Below are 23,477 nucleotides of genomic sequence, written 5' to 3'. Positions count from 1 at the left end.
ACCTAGGGCGCTACTCCTTGAACAAGGGGGAGACAGAAACTGAGCAGAACTGTACTTGCTCTGGTGAGATCACACCTTGGGTGTGACTTCCTAAAATGAGGTTCTTCGCCCATAGGAACTGGAAGTACATTGAAGGGTTGGTGTGTCTGGGGGAGCTAGCCCACCATAATGGCCACTAGTCCCCCTAAGTAACTCCTACTTAAACTATATTTACAGAAACAAACATACATAGTGTGTGTATGGGGGGCAGTTTTTAAAAATCTGTTTTTTTTTTTTTAAATCTCTGTTTTGGGGCTGGATGCGGTGGCTCATGTCTGTAATCCCAGCACTTTGGGAGGCCGAAGTGGGCTGATTGCTTTGAGCTCAGGGGTTTGAGACCAGCCTATGCAACATCGCAAAAAACCCGTCTCTACAAAACAAACAAACCAAACAAAACAAACAAGCAAACAAAATTAGCTGGGTGTAGTGGCACACACTTGTAATCCCAGCTACTCAGGAGGCTGAGGCTGGAGAATCACTTGAAACCAGGAGGAGGATGCAGTGAGCTGAGACGGTGCCACTGCACTCCAGCCTGGACGACAGAGTGAGACCCTGTCTGGAAAAAAAAAAAAAGAAAAAAAAAAAAAAGACATTCAGTGGTGGTGTGGTGCTGACCTGTAGCTATTAACACGAGATAAGCACTTTAAACAGAGTTGGTCAACTACTGGCAGCCTTGGTGTCATGGAAAGAACTTGGACTTTGGAACCACAGAAACTCAGGCAAGCCTCGGTAATGTCTCTCTTTTTAAACTGAGACAAGGTCTCTCTATGTTGCCTAGGCTGGGTCTCCAACTCCTGGGCTCAAGCCATCCTCTGACCTTGGCCTCCCAAAAGTGCTAGGATCGCAGGCGTGAGTCACCATGCCCAGGCTCCAGTAATATTTCAGAACTTTCTCAAAACTGTTTCCTCCTTTGCTACTGCATTCTTCACTGGGTTGAGGGTTAAGACCTACCTAACAGTAGTAATCTACATCTCAAGGCATGACTTCTGAATTCTGACTCGAGGAAAGCACCTGCTTTCCTGGTTGAGTAATTATAAACAGAGATTCTAGGTACGTATGTTTGCAGTTTTAAACTCGAAAAGTGCATTTATCTCAAAAGCACAGAATTATCAAGGATTTTAATTACTGATTTATTTCTAACGTAAAAATGGGAAACAAATGGCCTCCAGTAGGAAATTAATTTAATCCGCATAGCCATGCAATGGAATACTTCACGGCATTAAGATTGTGCTCTTGAAGACTATTTAATGAGAAGAAAAATGTTCATCTTAAAACAGTAAACAGAAGGGCAGTAAACAAAACACCATACAATATACCCCACTGTAGAAAAACAAAATACATACAGAAATGTAATAGCCAAAGAAGGACCCAAAGCGAACGCTTCCGCCTGGGAACTAGGAGGGGTGGAGAGAAGTTACTTTCTTCCCTGCATTTCTGTGTTTTTTCTAGCTTCCTGTCAGTATCATGTATTGCCTTTAAATCCGAAAATACACCCCTGTGTTATTAGTGAGGCGTCGTCGGGGCTCTGAGAGGCGCGCGCGCCCGGGACAGACCCCTGCGCCCCCTGGCGGCGCCCTGACGCCCCGCCCCTCGAGGCCGGCGCGACGGGGCGGGGCGCGGAGCCCCAGCCGAGCCTAGCCCTGCCCGGCCCGGGAGGACTTGCAACACTCCGAGGCCAGGAACGCTCCGTCTGGAACGGCGCAGGCAAGCCAGGGGGCCGGGGCCGGCGCCGTTGGGGACTGTGGGCGGTGGGGACTGGTCCAGGGCTGGGGCGGCCATGCGCCGGGGCGCCTAAACTTTTCGGAGCGCGCTCCCGGCTTGCCCGCACCTGGGCCCAAGGAGCCCGTTCCAGATGGGGATCTTCCCGTCTGGCCCTTGGCGTTTCGCTCTCCCTGGGCGCGCGGGTGGGCGGCCGGGTCTGTGGCACCTGGTTAGCCTTGGGAGCCCAGCAGCGTGTGGTGGGCACTGGTGAGCGGAGCCAGGGTCTGGGGGTGTCCTCGTGTCCCCTCTTTCGGGCACGAGTGGCCTCTCTGTCGCAGGGCCTATCCACCATGCCAGCCCGAGTGGCCAGCTGTGTGGGATGAGGGCTTTCATGGCCCTCAGCTGGTGAGAAGAGGGAAGAGGGAGGGGAGACAGCCAGGGCCTGGCACGGACCCCAGATTGCCCCCACACGCGCTGAGGCCAGTCTCGGTGTAGACAGGTGAATATTTAAGGGGTGGGGAAGGGGGGTCCTAGCTTGCAGCTGGGGCAGAAGCCAATGAGCAGCTCAAGTGTTTGGCATGGGGAAGTGGCCACCTCTATCACCATGACTTTGTCCTCTGCCAGTCCCACTTCCAGCCACTGTTTCCCGGCTGGGTTCAGGGAACTACAGGGGAGTAACATCCTCCTCGTGACTTGTTTGGGTTAGAGTGAAAACAAAACAGGAAAACGGGAAAAGGGAGAGCAAATGGAGAGACTGGGGCAGGAGCCAGGGACCAGTGGGAGGAAGCAGAGGGAGGCTGCTGGGAGGCCAGGCCCTGACCTTGTGGGGTCGGCACCAATTCTTGTCCTATGGGGACTTCATCTCCTCTCCCTCCTCTGTGGCCTCTGCGTGGTACCCAGGAGTTTGGGGTTCTACCTGAGCACCCTGGACATGGGATAAGTAGGCCTGGGAATGCAGGTCAGAGCCAGATGTCATGGAAGGGCCCTCAGGTGTCTAGTTCTCTGGGCTCTGAAATATTCATCTCATTAGTGAGCTTTGGTTTCCAAGCTGGCGACTTTGGGCTGGCCAGTGGTGGCAGGGGAGCCAGGTGCCTCCTGGGGCTGCTTTATTGGCGCAAAGGGGGAGCCATACTTCCTCCTCACCTGCCTTCTCTCTGTCTCTCCAGTCATGAGGATCCAGAGAACCAGTTTATAGCTTAAATGGAAGAGGCAGGACCACAGTGTCAGGGGCCCTGTCTTTCTGTGCTATGACCTCAAGGCCTCACTTGTAAAAACGAGCACATCAGAGAGGTAATGATGGGTTATCCTGTAAGTGTTGGGAGAGCCTCATGTCATGAGCTGGGGTAATAGCCATCTGGGCTCAGCCTCCTCCCCTGGGAATGGGTGCCTCAGCCAGACGCTGTCTACCTCAGAGCACCTCCAACCGCAGGCCTCACCCTGGGCCTTTCAGAAACAGCAGAAGCCACAGAGAAGGGAAACACACATACTTGTGTGTTTTCAGAGGGCTGAACTGGGAGGACCAGAGAGTGGAAGCTCATACAATTCTCTGGGAAGAAGTTCTGCTAACAACATGGCTGACCATGACATGGGCCTTCTGGACCTATTCTGTTGGGGACACAGTGGAAGGGATGACCTTGACAGAATCTTCCAACCCTAAGATTCTGGGATTCTAGGCCAAAACCTGGGTCTTGTTTTGAAGTAGAAATGATATCCGGAAGTCCACAGGCTACAGTGGCAGGTACCTCCATTGGTGGGAAGGGAGATATTAATGAGCTCCCACTTTTGTCTGTAATGATTTGTGCTTTGCCCCGTTGCACAGAGGTGAGGTTGGGGTGCCCGTTTCCTGGTTCTGCGGTAGCTGGATATGTCCCCCAGCCCTTGGCAGTAAATCCCACGGTGGGATAGCAGCTGTGTGGAATGGGGGAAGGGGAGGATCCTCGCCAGAGATCCTGGCACTGGGCTGACCCCCTGAGAGTGAGAGGGCATGTCTAGTACTTCATGTGACTGCTCTGAGGGGCAGCTGGGTGTACGCACAGAGGTTTTAAGAGACGAGGAATTAGGATATGAATGATTCTCAGGGTTGGGTGTCTGTAATACAAAGGTGGCCTGGGTCAGCATCCCACAGGGTGTTAATAGGTTTGCCTTGATAAAAGTGGCTCAGGCTTAAGGGAGTTTGAAGGAACACTGGGTTAAACAAAGCTGAACAGGGTTGCTTACTGCAGGACTTCTCAGGGGCAGAATATGCCACTGTGAATTTCCAAGAAGGGGGTGTGGATTGTTTCTCAAGAGTCATCTGTTTCCAGCACTCATCCATTAATGTCTCCTGGGGCGTGTTCTTTAGAATAGTCTGGGAAATGCCTGGCTAGGTGATTCTGTTTCTCCACTCTGGCTCCCATAAACAAGTCACTACTCCTTTCCCCCGTGTGGGCTGATTTAGGGATAGAAGGAGGCCAGGGGAGGTCATTTGCCTGGATTCCTGCAGCTAGTTCATGAACCCAGGTCAGTGGACTTCCTGCCTCCTACTCTTTCTTTTCTAGAGTGTTATATACTGTTTAGCTCGGGTGTAACTGATCACCCAGGAAGAGCTGGCCGTAGGGTCCAGACAGCATTATGGGGACAGTTTGGGAGGGTGTGGACAGCCCCATACTGAGAACATGCCATGTACTTCTGCCTCTGAAGATGTCCTTGGAAACAGTTGCATATCAGTAGTGACCCCCCGGTGTAGGTTCTTGGGGAGCCATGCCATTCTGCCCTGAAGCCTCCTGTTAGGCTGTTCATTCAGAATCAGAAACTGGCAGAGTGGACTTTGATCTTTCAGTTTTGTTTTTTTTTTTTCTGTCACCCAGGCTGGAGTGCAGTGGCATGGTCTCGGCTCACTGCAACCTACATCTCCTGGGTTCAAGCGATTCTCCTGCCTCAGCCTCCCGAGAAGATGGGATTATAGGCATGTGCCACCATACCCGGCTAATTTTTGTATTTTTAGTAGAGACGAGGTTTCACCATGTTGGCCAGGCTAGTCTCGAACATCTGACCTCAAGTGATCCGCCCGGCTCGGCCTCCCAAAGCGCTGGGATTATAGGCATGAGCCACCGCACCTGGCCATTCTTTCATTTGAGGGGAATTGTCTTACTGATGTTAAAACTGGGTCTAGAGATGTGGCTCTCACAGTGGAGTCAGTCCCAAAGCCAGGACAAGAACTCGGGTCCCCACCTCCTAGCCCAGGACCCAGGCTTCAGATCAACTTTCCGCAGGGGAAAGAAATAATGGTAGCCACAACAGCTTGCTCAAGTCCTTTCTCTCTATCGTTTTGATCTTTGCTGCCTCAGCCCCACCCTGGTGCTGCCTATTCACGCAGGTGCCTGCTACAGGTGCCTCAGGGGCTTCTACTCCTGCCTGATATAAAAGCAAAGAGGCTGAATTTTAAATCAGGCATGAGATCTATGCTTAAACTCATCTCTGCTGTTTGCCTGCTGTGGGGACCCTAGATCCCTTTTTTTCTGAATTTCAGTTATCTCATCTATAGAGTGGGATGAGGGTAAGAATACCTCACAGCACTGTTGCAAGGATCAGATGTGCCTTAGTTACTATAGGCTGAGTGTCTCTTATCCAAAATGGGACCATTTTGACAATTTCCTTCCCTCCCTTTTCCTTTACCCACTCCAACTCCCTTCCACCCCCAAGAAAACACTTTACTCTCCTACTCAAGCATATAGTCACGATAGCCATGGGGGCAGACATCTACAGTGGCAGAAGCACATGGATTTTGGATTTTTTCGGATTTGGGGCTATGTATATTATACTTACCAGTTGAGCATCTCTAATCTGAAAATCTGAAATCAGAAATGCTCCAGTGAGCATTCCTTTGAGTGTCATCTTGGTACTCAAAATGTTTCAGATTGTGGAGCATTTTGGATTTTGGAAATGAGGGATATTCAACCTGTACTTTTTTAGTTATATAGCAAGTACTGGAAGTGGTTCAACTACTCTAAGTGGTTGCCTTCCTTCCCTAGTTATTTTATTTATTTATTTTTTGAGACAGAGTCTCCCTCTGTTGCCCAGGCTGGAGTGCAGTGGCGCCATCTTGGCTCACTGCAAGCTCCGCCTCCCAGGTTCATGCCATTCTCCTGCCTCAGCCTCCCGAGTAGCTGGGACTACGGGCATCTGCCACCACATCCAGCTAATTTTTTGTATTTTTTAGTAGAGATGGGGTTTCACCGTGTTATCCAGGATGGTCTCGATCTCCTGACCTCGTGATCCGCCCACCTTGGCCTCCCAAAGTGCTGGGATTACAGGCGTGAGCCGCCATGCCTGGCCCCTTCCCTAGTTCTTTATTGGGGTTAGTTATCAGTCTCCTTTGTCTGTCTCTTTCCCCTCCTATTCTTGAAGTTCAATGAAAAGACAGGAGATGATGAAACAAAGAAGGAAGTGAACAGGGACTGTGCTCAGAAGTGTTATAGCATCAGCCTGCTAATGGCTTCCTCTTCCCTTATCTGTACTCCCAGGCCATCCTGACTTGGGTGGGGTAACCTGAGATTACCATTCTGATCACGGGATTCTGCTCCAGACAAGGGTGGCGGAGCTGTGGTGCCTGGGTCCTCTCGTGATCCCCAGGATGGCCTCTCCCTCCTGGGAGCTTGGAGCCACCCCTCAGTCTCCATGGGTCCAGAGAGAGGCCACTCTGGCTAGAGAGGGGGCTGGGAGGGGTGGCCTCGAGTTGGGGGCCAGAAGTCGAGGGCTGGCAGTCTTTTTTTTTGAGACGGGGTTTCACTCTTGTTGCCTAGGCTGGAGTGTGATGGCGTGTTCTTGGCTCACTGCAACCTCTGCCTCTCGGGTTCAAGCGATCCCCCTGCCTCAGCCTCCCAAGTAGCTGGGACTTCAGGTGTGCGATACCACGCCCAGCTAATTTTTTGTATTTTTTAGTAGACATGGGGTTTGACCATGTTGGCCACGATGGTCTTGATCTCCTGACCTCGTGATCCACCTGCCTCGGCCTCCCAAAGTGCTGGGATTACAGGCGTGAGCCACTGCACCCGGCCCGGTCTTAACTGTTTCTGAGCCGAGAGGTCACTAGAGAACTGAGAGAATGGTAGCTTGTTCTGGCTCCTCCTTGGGAGAGGGTGTGTGCTGGTGTCTATCACTCAGAGAGTGGGTGGGGCTGGGAAGGGAAGTTCCAAACCCATGACCAAGAAGAGGGCTGTTCTGGGGTGGAGCAGGAACTTTCTTGGCTCTGGGGTTCCTTGTCTGTCAAATGATCAGGTGAGATCCAAAGTCTAAGCCAGCTCTGATATTTTAGTGTTTAGATCCCTGTGGCTTCATCCTCTTAGTCCCAAAGTCCAGGCTGATGGAAGGATATTTAGTTGATTCTGGGCCCCCTTGGTGCAGAATCAGGCCTGGTGACTTGCCCAGACACTCCTGGGTATATCTTTTTACTCATCTGCTCTCGTGGCTATGAGGTCAGCTGTGCCCTGGGGTAGGAGGATAAAGTGTTTTCTTGTGGGGGCAGATAAAGGAAAAGGGAGGGGAACAAATCATCAGATCTGGGCTGTGCTCCTGCGCCTGCTGGGTGGGGTTTCCTGAGATGTGCATTCTGAGCTATTTTTTCCACTCTGGGCATCCGTCCCTGGCAGGGAGGAGGGCAGGCTGCCTGGACCAGTCAGCCGCTCCTTTCCATCCCTCCCTCCAGTACACACACTCTGCTCTTGCTGTAACCCCAATAGCTCAGGCCTCCTCTGCAGATTCCGGAGCCTTAACCCTTCAGATACCCCCAGGAGAGCCCCAACCGGGGCCTCAGTAGGCCGACAGCAGGATTACCACACTGAGAGGGCTCCAGGGGAGGAGGTGCTTCCGCCTCTGCATCTGAAAACCTTGACACCCAGCAAGTCCTGCTGTCTGAGCTCACCCACTTGTGCCACTGCTGTGGTGGAAAGCAGGGGCTCTGGTTCCTTCCTAATGGGGGACTGGGGCCCTGAGAGGGGAGCAAACTTAGATCTATAATGGGCAAGGATAGGGCACAGTCTGAATGCCTTGATAATAGGCATTGTGAGGCAAGGAAGAATGTTCTAATGATTCGAGCTGTCTGCAGACAAGGGGCTTGCTCCACGTTGCTGGAGTTCCTTCAAGCAGAAGGTGGGCCAGACACAGTGGCTCACGCCTGTAATCCCAGCACTTTGGGAGGCCTTGGTGGGTGGATCACTTGAGGCCAGGAGTTTGCCAGCCTGGCCAACATGGTGAAACCCCGTTTCTACCAAAACAAAAAACAAAAACAAAAACAAGCAGATGGTGAATGCCTGCTGTATTTTGGGAAAATTCAGGCTTCCAGTGGGGACCTGAAAGTCCCTGCAGACTGTGAGCCCCTCTAGTAGCTGCTGGCAGAACCCAGATCTGATTTCTAGTCCTCACTCTCTGTCAATCTCGTGATCTCTCTCCCCTTCTCCCTCCTTCCCTTACCCTCCATTCTTCTCCAGCCTCCACCCTTAGACATAGCTACGAAAGTCAACACTGACCCTTTCCCCCTTTGCTGCTACCTAGGCAGATGCCAGCCCCAAACCTCATCCCTAGCGGAGGCCTCGCTGATGTGGAAGTGGCCAGGGCCCTCATGGAGGCTGGGCAGGAGCCTAAGAGCAGGCTCTAAAGCTGCCAAACCCGGCAGCCCTGGGCCCCGGAGGCTCTTGCCAGTCTGACAGTGTTCTTGGCACTGCTCAGAGGTGAGTGTGGCTGAGTTTAGCAACTCCCCTGGCTAGCGTTAATGCTGGGGTTTCCTCTCCTGTGTCCAGGTCTCTCTATGTAGACAGCTAGGATCTCGTCCTGTCCCCAGGACCAACTCGGTAACCAAGGACAGGTCCTTGTGCTGTGGCTGTCTAGTTGGTAAAGTGAGGGGTTGGCTGGCCTTGGGTGAGTTTCTTTTCAGCTCTGACCTTTATGTATCTCCAAGCCTGGGCCACCCTCTTCTCCCGGGGCCGTTGGCCAGGCTGTGAGCCCCGTGGTGGTGTGGAGGGCCTGAGTAGTTTGGCTTCCACTTGTGTCAGCCTCCTGTTGTCACGAGAGGGTTTTAGATGGAAGCTATGGCAGAAGTGATGAGAAGGTTGGATAGACAGGGTGTTTTCAGGTGAGGGATTAAGAGCAGGGGCTTGGGAGTCAGTCTTGGGGCTCATTTTGACTTCGTCACACTCTAGCTAGGTTATCTTGGCCAAGTGATTTAATTCTTCTGTGCCTCAATCTCTTCATTTGTAAATGGGAATAATAATAACAGTATTAACTTGCTGGACTGTTGTAAGGATTTAATGAAAATAACCAACCTTTATCCCTGTTGATCAGGGGTCGGGTTTCATTCTAAGCACTTTATGTGTATTTTCTTTTTTATTTTCTTCGAGACAGAGTCTCACTCTGTCACCCAGGCTAGAGTGCAGTGGTGCGATCGTGGCTCACTGGAACCTCCGCCTCCCAGGTTGAATCGATTCTCCTGCCTCAGCCTCCCGAGTAAATGGGATTCTAGGCGCCTGCTGCCATGCCCAGCTAATTTTTATATTTTTAGTAGAGACGGGGTTTCATCATTTGGCCAGGCTGGTCTCGAACTCCTGATCTCAGGTGATCCACCTGCCTTGGCCTCTCAAAGTGTTGAGATTACACACATGAGCCACTGTGCCCGGCCTTCTATGTGTATTTTCTCACTTAATTTTTATAGCAACCCTGTGGAGGGTACTATTACTAGTGTGAGACCCATTTTCCAGGTGAAGAAACTGAGGCATAGTGAGTTGAAGTGGTCATGGTGGTTTCTGGTGTGGATAGGCTGGTGGCTGAGGTACCCGGAGGACTGGCCTGGAAACTGCTGTGTGTAGGCAGGCCTACTAGCACATGCTTCTGAAACCAAAAGCCTGAAAGGGAGGGACAAGGGAGGCAGGAGTGAAGCTCTGAGTCAGCACCCGCTGAGCTGCACCAGAACCTTGGAGTCCCGGCGGCCCATCCAAGGCTGACCCTTCTCTCTCTGAGTCACCTTTCACCCGGTGGCTGCCACAGCCCCTTGGTCTGGAAAGTTACCTGTTTGCCCTTCTTGGCTCAGAGGAGGGAGCAGGGGCAGCTCTCTGGCCGAGCAAAGGTCAGACCCTGCAGAGCCGAGTTCCCAGAATCATAGTCTGTTGTTAGAGGGGGCAGTGGGCTTAGAGATCGTGTGGCCCCCACCTTATTTCACAGAGGTGCACCCTGAGGAGATGCTGGGACACGTCATGGTGACATCATGGTTGGGGTTTCTGCCCACAGAGCCTTCCTGGCCAGTGCCTTTTTTTTTTTTTTTTTTTTTTGAGATGGAGTCTCACTCTGTTGCCCAGGTTGGACTACGGTGGCACGATCTCAGCTCACCACAACCTCTGCTTCCCAGGTTCAAGTGATTCTCCTGCCTCAGCCTCCTGAGTAACTGGGACTATAGGTACACACCACCATGCCTGGCTAATTTTTGCATTTTTAGTAGAGCAAGGTTTCACTATGTTGGCCAGGCTGGTCTCGAACTCCTGACCTTATGATCTGCCCACTTCAGCCTTCCAAAGTGCTGCGATTACAAGCGTGAGTTACTGCACCCTGCTAGCTTTGTATTTCTGACCTGACATTCTTGCCCTGGTTCTATCCCAGCCCCTCTAGGGAGATGGAGAACAGCTTTCCTCAAAATAACCCACTTAGAGACCTGGACTTTTATTCAATTCCCCCTCCTCAACCCTCCCTGCCACCTTCCCCTCTCTGAATTATCCCAGTTGTCATGAGAGAGAAGAGATAAGACAGTCCTTTATTTGATCCCCGAACTGTGCAATGTGCCCTAAAAAGAGACGCTGGTCTCTCTTGCTTCCAGCAGAGCCTCTGAGAGCCTCTGGTGTCTGCTGACCTGCGTCTGGGGGTGTCCTCCTTGGGGATCCTAAAGCCCCCTGTATGCTCTAGAAGAGGTGGTGGCCCTGTCAAGCCCAGACTGCCAGGGCTTGTCCTTACTGGGGATGCAGGGCCCCTCTAGGGGCTTCCTTAGCTCCTCCTAAGCCTGTATCTCTGCTACCTCAGAGGGGACCACCAGGCCCAGAGGACAGTAACTGGCAGAGGAGGCATAAGAGCACCGCATAACATGAAGGACCTGGACCCAGGATCTGGAAGGCCTCCGTCCTGGTTATGCCACTGACCTGCGAGTTCTGGTGTTCTGGGGAATCACTTCCCTGTTCAGGGGAATCACTTCCCTGTTCAGGGCCTGCATTCTCTCATCTGAAGTGAGCATTTGGGGCTTATGGCCTCGAGGTCCCTTCCAACTCCAGTTTGGGGTTCCCTCCCCCTGGTTTCTTGGCCCTCCCCTGGCTATGGGGCTCTTCCTGCTGCAGGGAAGGCATTCCTTTGACCTTGTGGCCTGACGCCTCAGCTCTTTCTCCTCCCTGCTAGCACTGCACCTGGAAGACAGGTGGAACTCACAGAGAGCCTGGGATTCAGAACATCTGTCTCCTCCTCCGGGGTGAGGGGGAGGGGGAGGGCGAGAGGCCGTGCACTCACTCTCTCTTCCCTAGCAAGGCCAGAGAGCAGCCATGGTCGCAGGCTGCCACATGCCTTTCTGACACGCCACCGCTGTTATTTGAAGGAACCAGAAAATCCTGTCTCAAGCTGGCCCTTTGGCACAGCCTCCCCGCCCCCAGCCCCTGTACCACCCACCCCTGCTTCTCAGGCTTCCTGACTCAGTCTGCCACTGGCCCCCGGGTCCCTGGATCCCTTCCTCCTCGGGGCCTGGCAGCTCTGGCACTGGGGCTAGCTTGTTTTCCTCCACTTCTCCCCCCGGCTCTCCACTTTGAGCCTTGGCTCCAACCCAGCTCTGGCTTCCAGGCCTGGCATCCCCGTCAGCTGTGGCAGTGGCAGAGCTGACCCCTTTCAGAGGGTCCCAGCTGGCCCTGTGAGTCGCCAGGAGGCTGTGCCTGGGCCATCTGGCTTCTTCGCTGGTTCTGCCATCAAGCCACCAACACTGGAAGGTTTTCTTAAACTAGAACAGGGAGTTCCCAGGCTCCCTGGTTGCCTCTCTCCTCAGCAAATCCTTCCTCCTGCTTTCCTATGGCTGGGGAGCTGCATAGTGAGAGGCCTGTGGACAAAAAGCAGACGCAAAGGCAGGAGGGACAGGAGCCCAGTTGGTGGGGAGGTGGCCTGTGGACAGCAAATGACACGCTGCCCTCTAAGGAGAAAATAGGAGGTGTTCCTCTCCACGGAGGCAGCCTGGACAAGGCTGGAAGTGGGGCCACGAGGCTGAGTGAGCTGGGCCTGGGCATTCACGATTGCTTTTCTCCTCTCCCATTTCAGGTCCCAGCAGCTGGGGTTCCCCCTCAGCCCGTGAGCGGCCATGTCCAGCCCCAGCGCTCCACCACCATATGAGGACCGCAACCCCCTGTACCCAGGCCCTCCGCCCCCTGGGGGCTATGGGCAGCCATCCGTCCTGCCAGGAGGGTATCCTGCCTACCCTGGCTACCCGCAGCCTGGCTACGGTCACCCTGCTGGCTACCCACAGCCCATGCCCCCCATCCACCCGATGCCCATGAACTATGGTGAGTCCTGGAAGGGCAGATGGAGGGTGGGTGGGAGGGACAGCACTTGGAGCAGATGAGGCCACCACCTCCTGCCCCTTTTCTCTTCTAGTTCCCCTTAAATCCCTTTTCTCATCTTCTCTGTTGAGATCTCTCCCTCTGTTTCTGTCTTTGTTACCCTCCACTTTTTCCCTCAGCAACTGGCCCCCAGCCACTTGCTGGCCCCTTTGTTCAAGGAGATCCATGAGGCATGTCCCAGAACGTACACACCACAGGAGAATGGGGCTGGGCCAAGTCATGATTCCTGAGGGGTTACCTCAGGGCACCAGCTCTGTTTCCCAACAAGCTGCCAACAAGCTGCTGCCACCTCCCAGACCTGTCGACTTCCTTAGGAACTCCTTTGGGAACCTGAACCACTTTCCTCATCCTTTAAAGTGAAATCTGACTTTTGCAAAAGACATTTGGAGCCAAGTTTGGTAAACATCATGGCAGGGACATGCTGTGTTTGGTCAGAAATGAGGTGAGGCCAGGCGCGGTGCCTCACGCCTGTAATCCCAGCACTCTCGGAGGCTGAGGTGAGCAGATCACCTGAGGTCAGGAATTCGAGACCAGCCTGGGCAACATGGCAAAACCCCATCTCCACTAAAAATACAAAAACTTAGCCGGGCGTGGTGGCGTGCACCTGTAATCCCAGCTACTCGGGAGGCTAAGGCAGGAGAATTGCTTGAACCTGGGAGGTGGTGGAGGTTGCAGTGAGCCGAGATCATGCCTTTGCACTCCAGCTTGGGTAACAAGACTGAAACTCCGTCTCAAAAAAAAAGGAAATGAGGTGAAGTTAGAGTGCAGTGAGTCTTCCTGGGTGGCTCAAGTGTGGATTTTAAAAGTAGTTCCCAAAGAGGCATTCAGGCATTCAGGGAATGTTTGCAGCCCTGCAGCATCTCTGAACCCCAGAGGGGTGTCAGCCAGTTCTCACCTGGACATGTGCGCTGGTGCGGATCTGTACATGGGTCCTGCACAGTCACGCACACCCTCTGCACACCTGCCTCTGTGAGGCTGATGCAGATCCCTGTCTTCACCTCTATCCCTGCTGCTGCACAAACTGCATTCTGCTGCCCTGCTTTTCTCCGACCCTCTATTCCCGTCCCCTGTTCTGCCCTGGCTGGCTGCCCCAGTGGATGCCCGCACCTGCTCCTGCCTGTCTTCCCCACTACATCGTGACCCCCCAGTGAACCCCAAGTGGCATGGGCTGGGCACAGAGGAGCCCTCCACAGATGCATGCGAGGAACGTTCCCCACCTAAGCCCCCTCGTGACAGGCCAGGTCTGGGTCACTCTGAGGGTGTCTAGAGGACCCCAGCTTGGGAGAAGAGTTACTGTTATAACACTTGTCTTTTGGCTGGAGATACCTGAGACTTTGAGATTGTCAGGGAGGCTTTGGGATTGACGCCACATGTCTCAGGTCCCCAGCTGGTCAAGTGTCATTTGTCCCTAGGCCCAGGCCATGGCTATGATGGGGAGGAGAGAGCGGTGAGTGATAGCTTCGGGCCTGGAGAGTGGGATGACCAGAAAGTGCGACACACTTTTATCCGAAAGGTAAGATACGTGCTGGGAGTTGGGTGTACCTGGGGCCCCTCAGGCTGTGGGAATGGGGAGTGGGTAGGCCACAGTAGCCCCAGGGCATCAATTCCATGAAATACGCTGGCTGCCTGTCTTCTCTAGCCTTGTCTGCTTCTCAGAGGGGCACCGGGCTTCTTTAACTCCAGGGTTCCCTCTCTTCTTGACCATGTTTTGGGAAGACACATTCAGTCTGGGAGAATCTCCTAGGTGGGCTCTGCCACAGTGCCCGCCTTCCCCAGACATCTTTCTCCCCTTAGACTATAGGCAGCTTGGAGCCAGAAATGATCCTACTCACTTGTAACCCACCCTCTCCATCTCACAGCTGCATAGAGCATGCAGACTGAGCTGCTGGGAGTGCAGAGGCCATACTGGTAGAGCATGGTGGCCAGGCAGGGCAAGTCGGTAGTCACCGAGGCTGGTGTTGGACAGGAGGGGAGATGGCAGGGAGCATGGGAGGGGTGCTGAGGAAGAAGCGCACATAGCCTCTGAGCCAGGCATCTCACTGGGGTCGCCTCTGGGCCAGGCTGCAGCTAGGGAGGGTTCTTGAGTGGGAGGAAAGTATTGGGGGCTGGCAGCTTTCTGGGGGAGGCCAGGGGTGCCGGATGGTGACCCATGCCCGGCCTTCTGTGTCCAGGTTTACTCCATCATCTCCGTGCAGCTGCTCATCACTGTGGCCATCATCGCTATCTTCACCTTTGTGTAAGTCTCTAGGCCTTGCCACCCACTCCTACTGCCCTGGGGGTTCTGGGTCACCTGCTGGGAGTGTGGGTGGCGGTGGGCCCTGCTCTCAGGGTGACCATGGGCAGTAAGAGAAGGTGAAGCCAGGGCTGCCTGGCTGGCCTGGGTGGGGCAGACAAGCCTCAGGGTGACTCCTCCTGTCCTCCTGTGCCCCACAGGGAACCTGTCAGCGCCTTTGTGAGGAGAAATGTGGCTGTCTACTACGTGTCCTAGTGAGTGTGTGCTCCTCTGTGGTTGGGCAGGGAGGCAGGGGTGGCAGCTTCTGTTTCTAGGTGACCAGCTTTGCTCAGGGCAAGATCAAAATGCTTTTTGAGAGGGCCCCCAAGTTGGTGCCAGTTTCCCATGCCAGAGGGTGTGGGTGTGCGTGCCCAGATGAGTAGCAGACCCCTAGAACTTGAGAGCAAGAGTGGGACCTGCTGGTGGTGGTGTGCATGCTGCGCTGCAGCCCCCATGTCCTCTCAGCCCATCAGCTGCAGCCTCCCCAGACCTCCTTCCTGGCCGGAGCCTGGTGCTTCAAAGCATCTCAGTGACCCTGGCTGGGGGTAATCTTGTCTTGCTTCCTGTTGAGTCGCTTCCCCTCAGACTTCCAAATAGCTATTTGGGCCCCAAATCACTGGCCTGGTATGTGCTGCCAGACGGGGCAGGTTTGGGCCTGAACTGCTTCCCCATCTCTTTCTCCCCAGTGCTGTCTTCGTTGTCACCTACCTGATCCTTGCCTGCTGCCAGGGACCCAGGTGAGTCCCAGAGACTTAGACAGTGAGAGGGGTGACAGGGATTGGGATGGGGGCCGAGTATTTTGGAAAGAAAAAGGATTCCTTTATAGCAGCTGAATGGAAACTTACAAGAAATGAGGAGGAGGATGATGATGACAGCTACTCTTCAGGTGTATACAAAGGACCATGTGTGTGCAGGAGCTAACTAGCTGTCACTCTTATAGTAACCCTGCAAGACAGGTAGCATTTTAGCCAGTTAACAAATAGGAAGAACCTGAGGCTTAAAGAGGCTGAGTAGCTTTCTCCCCGTCACACAGGCAGTCAGTGTAAGAGTTGCAAACCAATCTAGGTGTTTTGGCGCCACAGCACAGGTCTGTCCCATTGGCCCATGTTGTCCCTGCGTACCACACCTGAACAGGTGCCAAAGGCCATGCCAACCTCCCTCCTTGGAGTCAAGGCTTAATCCTCCAGGCACAGGAGCCAAGCACTTCCTTCTGCTGCAGAAGCCTCTGACACCTGAGGGGCCCCAAGTCATTTAATCAAGGCTTCTCTTTCCCTTCAGACGCCGTTTCCCATGGAACATCATCCTGCTGACCCTTTTTGTAAGTCTAGAAGGGTGGCAGGAGGGTGTGGAGATGCTGTGAGGGAGACTGCTCCCAGGGAAGGGATGGGGACCCACTTCAGAAGGATGTTCTGGCTGTCTCCCCCACCTTATCTAGGCCTCCTGTTCTGCTCTCCTCTGTGGCTGCCTCTAACTTGGTGGCGTTCCCCAGCTTTGGCAGAGGCCACCATGGCCACTCCCCCAGCGCCCTGCCTTCCTTCAAGTGTTTCATTCTTGTCTCTCTCCTTCCCTTAGACTTTTGCCATGGGCTTCATGACAGGCACCATTTCCAGGTACATTCAGGGATAAAGCACCACTCTTGGGAAATGTGTATTGTGGGGAGTGGGGTGTTCCTGGGCCGGCAGCCAGCTGCGTGGGTGGATTCTGGGCAGGTCCCCTCTGAAGTGGTGATTTTGAAGTCACTCATACGTGGCTTAATGCCTCTTGTCTGTAACTCCTGCTTCTCCCCAGTATGTACCAAACCAAAGCCGTCATCATTGCAATGATCATCACTGCGGTGGTATCCATTTCAGTCACCATCTTCTGCTTTCAGACCAAGGTGAGGGCATGGAGGGCCCTTCCCTGGCCCCCCCGACTCCCCTTTCTTATCAGGCTGGGACCCCTGTACACTAGGGATGTTCCCTAGAGATCTGATCCCCTTCTCATCTGCACCTACAAAACTGTGTCCTGTTTCTGTCCTTAGAATGTTGTGGGCACTCCCATCCCCCCTAGGAGGCAGCACTGGGACTCCCTGGCAGGGCCAGTCTGACTGGGCTGGTTGTTACAGCCGTCTGACAGGTGCTTCTTTCTCCCTTCCTGGCAGGTGGACTTCACCTCGTGCACAGGCCTCTTCTGTGTCCTGGGAATTGTGCTCATGGTGACTGGGATTGTCACTAGCATTGTGCTCTACTTCCAATATGTGAGTGTCCCAGGAGAGCTGCTCAGGGCAGACTTCCTATATAGCACGGTCTCGCAGGCCCCAAAGGCCCCCGGGGCGGGCTCTGACCTCCAGAACCTCTCGACTGGCTAGCAAAGGCACCAACGTGAAGGCAGCATCCTTCTGGGTGAGGGTAGACTCTCTATGTGGAGATGGGCGGCCTTGGAGCCAGAGCACCTGAAGCCCTGGACTGCATCACTGCACTCCTAGGGGAAGGGGTGGATTCAATCTGCCTGGCAGCTGAGAATCAGGTTCTAGGAGGCAGACTGGGAGAGGAACCCAGAGGACTGAGATGATGGGCCTGGGTGGAAGGGACCTTGGGGGTTTCTGGATCCAATTATTTCCTTTATTCTGTTCAGCTGGGGGAGAACAGTGCCGAAGGGGAAGGATGGGGACACGAGGGCTGCCTGCCCATGGGCCAGCTCTGCCCTTCTGTGGACGGCCACCTGTGGGCATGTCATGCGGGCTGTCCTGTGGGTGCTCCCGGATTTTGATACTCACCAGAGGGGTTGGGGGGCCTCCCTTCTTCCTTAGTCTACCCCTCCCAGGCTGGGCTGTATGAACTGGTCTATTGAATGCTGGGTCTGCCCCCTTCAGAGCTGTAACTCAACTGCTTTTTTTCTAGAAGTATAGTAGACACTTGTGTACCTTGACTGGCTTTGGAGATTGGTTTTATACAGCCATTGCAGGATGGCCTCTGCTTTCTCTGCTGGATATATCACCAGTCTTAATTTCCTCCAGGATCTGGAAAGGCAGTAGCCTTTCATGGAGAGCTAGCTTCCCAGCTCTACCCACTCTCACGCCACTATCCTGGGGGAAGCTGGGGCCTGCGGGCCTGTGGTTTGCTGAGGTTTCTAATGCCATTCTCTGTCCCCTTCTTCCCCAGGTTTACTGGCTCCACATGCTCTACGCTGCTCTGGGGGCCATTTGTTTCACCCTGGTGAGTAGGTCCCAGCCCCACTCTAGGAAGGGGAGCTGAGGGGATGAGGGGAGGAATCTAGGGAAGGGGGCATGAATTTAGACTGCCTGGGAGGCAGGGAATGGGGCCATAGCAGGCCATTCCTCTGACTACTGTCCAGAGGTTCCATTGATTTTTGTGGGCACTCCTGCCATCTCTTGTTCAAGCTGCCAGCTATTAGAACACTAGTCAGCCATATTGAGAACGGTGTGTCTGCCTCCTTTCCTAGACTGTGAGCAGCTACAGTGTAGAGCCCATATGTTATGCAGTGCGTTAATGTGGCCCTAAGCACTGTGTGGCGCATAGGCCCCCAGGACAAATCTGCTGACCAAAAATGAGCTCTGGACACTGATGCCTGAGTTCTCACTTCTGGCTTCTCTATCCTTGCAGTTCCTGGCTTACGACACACAGCTGGTCCTGGGGAACCGGAAGCACACCATCAGCCCGGAGGACTACATCACTGGCGCCCTGCAGATTTACACAGACATCATCTACATCTTCACCTTTGTGCTGCAGCTGATGGGGGATCGCAATTAAGGAACAAGCCCCCATTTTCACCCGATCCTGGGCTCTCCCTTCCAAGCTAGAGGGCTGGGCCCTGTGACTGTGGTCTGGGCTTCAGGCCCCTTTCCTTCCCCTTGAGTAACATGCCCAGTTTCCTTTCTGTCCTGGAGACAGGTGGCCTCTCTGGCTATGGATGTGTGGATACTTGGTGGGGACGGAGGAGCTAGGGACTAACTGTTGCTCTTGGTGGGCTTGGCAGGGACTAGGCTGAAGATGTGTCTTCTCCCCACCACCTACTATATGACACCACATTCTTCCTAACAGCTGGGGTTGGGAGGAAGATGAAAAGAGCCTATTCGATAGCTAGAAGGGAATATGAAAGGTAGAAGTGACTTCAAGGTCACGAGGTTCCTCTCCCACCTCTGTCACAGGCTTCTTGGCTACGTAGTTGGAGCTGTTTCTTCCCCCAGCAAAGCCAGAGAGCTTTGTCCCTGGCCTCCTGGACACATAGGCCATTATCCTGTATTCCTTTGGCTTGGCATCTTTTAGCTCAGGAAGGTAGAAGAGATCTGTGCCCATGGGTCTCCTTGCTTCAATCCCTTCTTGTTTCAGTGACATATGTATTGTTTATCTGGGTTAGGGATGGGGGACAGATAAAAGAACGAGCAAAGTAACCTATACAGGCCAGCACGGAGTAGCATCTCTCCTGGGCTTGCTCCTGGCTTGTGACGGTATAAGACAGAGCAGGCCACATGTGGCCATCTGCTTCCCATTCTTGAAAGCTGCTGGGGCCTCCTTGCAGGCTTCTGGATCTCTGGTCAGAGTGAACTCTTGCTTCCTGTATTCAGGCAGCTCAGAGCAGAAAGTAAGGGGCAGAGTCATATGTGTGGCCAGGAAGTAGCCAGGGTGAAGAGAGACTCGGTGCGGGCAGGGAGAATGCCTGGGGGGTCCCTCACCTGGCTAGGGAGATACTGAAGCCTACTGTGGTACTGAAGACTTCTGGGTTCTTTCCTTCTGCTAACCCAGGGAGGGTCCTAAGAGGAAGGTGACTCCTCTCTGTCTTAAGTTGCACTGGGGGATTTCTGACTTGAGGCCCATCTCTCCAGCCAGCCACTGCCTTCTTTGTAATATTAAGTGCCTTGAGCTGGAATGGGGAAGGGGGACAAGGGTCAGTCTGTCGGGTGGGGGCAGAAATCAAATCAGCCCAAGGATATAGTTAGGATTAATTACTTAATAGAGAAATCCTAACTATATCACACAAAGGGATACAACTATAAATGTAATAAAGTTTATGTCTAGAAGTTAAAACCCTGTATAGCTCCAGGAGTATGTGTGGCTCTGCCCAAAGCATCTACTTCTTTCTTCTGCATTCTGGCTTGGGCTGTCCCACCTTTCCAAAGGTAATCAAATACACTTTACCGCAGCAGTTTCCGGGGATGGATGCAATAGACTAGTGAAGGCTCAGGAGTTGGGTGGGGAAAGGGAGAGCTCAACCCTATCACACTGGATCACTGGATATGGAAGAGATCTCTTGGCTGTAGTGCTTGACCTTTTTTGTACCATGGACCCTTTCCAAAAGCTCATGAGAGCTAACTCTCTTCCCCAAAGAGCTGTATGTATACCTACAGTTTTGCAGATGGAGGAGGGGATGGACTGCAGGTTCAGTCCATGTCAACTCCTGTCTTAGAAATCACCAGTCCCATCTCTTACGAAATGAGGAAACTGGGCCTGGTGCGGTGGCTCACACCTGTTAACTCCAGCACTTTGGGAGGCCGAGGGCAGGGGGGGCATCACCGGAGGTCAAGAGTTTGAGACCAGCCAGACCAAACATGGTGAAACCCATCTCTACTAAAAGTACAAAAAAAAAAAAATTAACTGGGAGTGGCGGTGAGTGCCTGTAATCCCAGCTACTCTGGAGGCTGAGGCAGGAGAATCGCTTGAACCCAGAAGGTGGAGGTTGCAGTGAGCTGAGATCATGCCATTGTACTCCAGCCTGGGCAACAAGAGTGAAACTCTGTCTCAAAAAAAAAAATAAATAAGTAAAAAAAAATCCAAAAAAAAAATAAAAACACGAAAAGTAACTGGGCATGGTGGCACTCACCTGTGGTCCCAGCTACTCAGGAGGCTGAGGTGTAGGAGGATCACTTGAGCCCAGGAGGTGGAGGTTGCAGTGAGCTGACGATCACACCACTGCACTCCAGCCTAGGTAACAGAGCGAGACTCCATCTCAAAAAAAAAAAACAAATGAGGAAACTGAGGCCCAGAGTCGAGTCATTTGGACTCAACTGCTAAAGAGCAGTGCTTTTTTTTTTGCCTCCACACCCTGAATACCTTCTTTGATTCTCTTTATTGTTTCAAGGCTGAGCGGGACCCCACCCTCCTGGCCGACAGCTCTGAGGGCTTGGTCCCGAGGGCTGGGGCCTAGGCTGGTTGCACTTAAGTCTCTGGGTTTGCCCCACCATCCAGCTGGGAACACTGAGCTCTGTGAGAGGGAGCACACATGAGTAACCAGCCCCTCCCATCCCAAGGGACTTACAAACCCAGACCTGGTTCCTTTCTACTAAACACTCAATAACTTTATTTGCCTTTGGCTGGCTCCTTGGTGTGGGGCGGGGTAGGGTTTGGCAACAGCCTGGGCTTCATGCGCCCTCTGGTGGACCTCAGAGGCACGAACTGGAATCCGGGCCAAACCTGAGGACTTAACAGTCAATAGCCTAGGAGGGTCGCAGCGCTCCTCAGGTCTGCACCCCAGACCCAACATCAGGGGACGAGGCACGCTGGGAGGAAGCCCTGAACCTCTGGCTCTCATACTCGCCCGTGTTGGACAACCGCATGTTCTGCCGAGCCTTCATCTGCTTCACACGGTCCTTGTCCACTTCCCGCTTGGTGAGGATGAAGAGGAGGATACCACAAGGGAAGCCGATGGCCCTACGGGTGGGGAGATGTGCACGGGGTTTGGGGAGGGGCCGAGCCTGAGCCAGAGGAGCTGGGGGGAGTCATTCTAGCTTCATCAATTGCATGAATGCTGTAATACCTCTTACAGTCTATTCGTCCTCTGTGCTGGCTGCTGGAGGGACCCACACAAATCAGATCCTGTCACTTCCCTGCTTAAAACCCCGTAACTCCATCACTTCCTGGCCAAGTCCAAACTCCTAGGCATGGCACAAAAGGCCCAATGTGGCTGGGTTTCTGCCTATCTCTTTTCTCCTCCCCCCTAGAGCCTGATCCTCGGCACGAACCCTGCATTCCTGCAATAGCACCTGTGCAGGATTTTCCAGGCAGCCCTGATGCTTTCCCTCTCTGAGACTTGGCCAAGGTGCCCTCCCAGTTTTCCCCTCTTAAGCTAAGTAACCACTGCTTGGGAGGCACTTTGGTGTGGGGGAAAGAGCATGGAGTCACAGACTAGGTGAGAATCCTAGCTCAGTCTCAGTTCCTTCCTCTGTGAAATGGGGATGTAATATTTATCTCAAATACTAAAACATTACATGGCAAAGTACTGGCACACCTCACATGCAGAAAAAAATGTTGATTTCTTCCTCCTTTCCTTTTAATATTGGTCAATAATATGTATTAAGGTCAGAGTCAGAGCCCAATCACAATGTTCATAACGCCTTCTGAGTACTACTATACAACTAGTACAAGCTCACATGATCTCAACGAACTACTTACTTAAACTTGGGTCTCACTCCAAGCTCCCAAAAGGGAGGATGAGGCCAGGGACCCAAGTCTGAATCAGATCAACTCAGCTTACTCCACAATAAACCCACTATCTTCTCAATTCCACATACTTTCCCACCTCCACTGCCCCACCCCTCTGAGATTCCAATCGAACCCAACAATTCTGTTCCCACAACTTTGGATTCAGCTCGCCACCTGAAACTTGGAGAAGTTTCTGAGTCCTGCCCTCCCCTACAAGTCACGCCCCGTTGGTGGGCAAAGGGGTGGTTAAAACTCACCAGGCCAGTCCCACAGCTTTCATGGGGTTCTTGCCCCTCTTTCTGGGAATGTATTCCAGCTCCGGGGATAGGGGTTCAGGTTCCTCCTTGCCCTCTGGGGAGCTGTGGCTTTGCAGGGCCCGGGTCCTGTTATGAGAAGCCTTGTTAGCTGTGGCTCCTGCGAGAATCCCTGTGGATGGAGGTAAGGAAGGTCAGTAAGAAGAGATGAGAAGAAAGCAAGCGGGGAGGTGGGGGGCAGTAAGGGCTTGGGAGGAGCGGCTGAGATCTGGGGAAGGGGAGTGACTGCAGTCTGAAATAACAAGTGCCAAGGAGAATCCAAAGGGAAATGAGAAAATCGCCACCGAGGTGGCACCTTTGGAAGCCACTTCCACGTCACTGCGGGCTCATCACCCTGGTGCCAGGACGAAAAGCTTCGCTGTTCTTCCTCAGACGACAGCATGGGAAGGACTGCAGTGGGACTCACATGAGACGTATGAAGGAAATCCGGGAAAAGGTTTTGAAACTGCGAATGTTAGCACTGGAAGGGACCTTAAAGATAGTCTACTCCATCCCTTGCACTGTATGGAAGAGGATACCGAAGCCCTGAGAGAAAAACTGCTTTGCCCAAGGTCAAACTGCTAATTATCCGGGGTTGGAACCCAAGCCTCCAGAAGCCCGGGGCTCTTTCCTCTGCACTGCGGTGAGTGTGAAACACCTGGAGCGCGGGAGTCTAACAGGCTTCCTAGGAGCTCCCTCTTGCAGCAAGACCCCGGAGGTGTCGAGCAACCCGAAGGCGGGGGGATGCACTGGGTGACCTCTAAAGAGCATCTCTGCACCCCCAGACTCTAAGATCTTGCAGAAAAGTGTGGGCAGGAACCAAGAGCCCTGACCTCCTGCTATCGTCGGGTTGGATGTGAAAGAAAAGGGATCTTCTGCAGTCCTGCCCTCCCCGGGGTCCCTCTCCTTACCCCGGAGGACGCGGGCATTTCTCGCCCCCCGGCCCTTCAGCGCCGTAGCAGCTACCACCGCCGCCATGTTCAGATCCCACTCCCCTTCACCGCGCTCCCCGCCGGGAATTGTAGTTTGCGTAAGGGGCCTCCCCCGCTCCTTCCGTCCTGCCTACAGACCAGAAACTACATCTCCCAGAAGCCCGCAGAGCGGACCCAGGAGAACTACTCTTCCCAGGAGACCCCGGAGGCGCGCACGCTCGCTTGTTTCC

General features: G+C 53.5%; 2 protein-coding genes across 8 annotated transcripts; one reads left to right on the top strand and one right to left on the bottom strand.

The window, feature by feature from the left end:
* Positions 1-1,629: 1,629 nt before the first annotated feature.
* On the top strand, positions 1,630-19,631 carry TMBIM1 (transmembrane BAX inhibitor motif containing 1). Of its 7 annotated transcripts, none has more exons than XM_063712396.1 (14): positions 1,700-1,743; positions 8,269-8,444; positions 10,062-10,159; positions 12,037-12,278; positions 13,748-13,848; positions 14,507-14,571; positions 14,769-14,822; positions 15,294-15,344; positions 15,886-15,925; positions 16,180-16,217; positions 16,396-16,483; positions 16,748-16,843; positions 17,748-17,801; positions 18,210-19,631. In XM_063712396.1, exons 4-14 carry the CDS (start codon positions 12,077-12,079, stop codon positions 18,354-18,356), a joined length of 936 nt encoding a protein of 311 aa, XP_063568466.1. In that variant the 5' UTR covers positions 1,700-1,743; positions 8,269-8,444; positions 10,062-10,159; positions 12,037-12,076; the 3' UTR covers positions 18,357-19,631.
* A 1,246-nt stretch (positions 19,632-20,877) lies between these two features.
* LOC103890034 (probable hydrolase PNKD) lies at positions 20,878-23,341 on the bottom strand. The gene is made up of 3 exons (XM_009238105.4): positions 23,227-23,341; positions 22,280-22,448; positions 20,878-21,251 (listed from the first exon to the last, which is right to left on the bottom strand). Exons 1-3 carry the CDS (start codon positions 23,291-23,293, stop codon positions 21,059-21,061), a joined length of 429 nt encoding a protein of 142 aa, XP_009236380.1. The 5' UTR covers positions 23,294-23,341; the 3' UTR covers positions 20,878-21,058.
* Positions 23,342-23,477: the final 136 nt, after the last annotated feature.

Source organism: Pongo abelii, chromosome 11 (assembly GCF_028885655.2).
Source record: "Pongo abelii isolate AG06213 chromosome 11, NHGRI_mPonAbe1-v2.0_pri, whole genome shotgun sequence".
Lineage (NCBI taxonomy): Eukaryota > Metazoa > Chordata > Mammalia > Primates > Hominidae > Pongo > Pongo abelii.
This window is presented reverse-complemented; position numbering and strand designations above follow the sequence as displayed.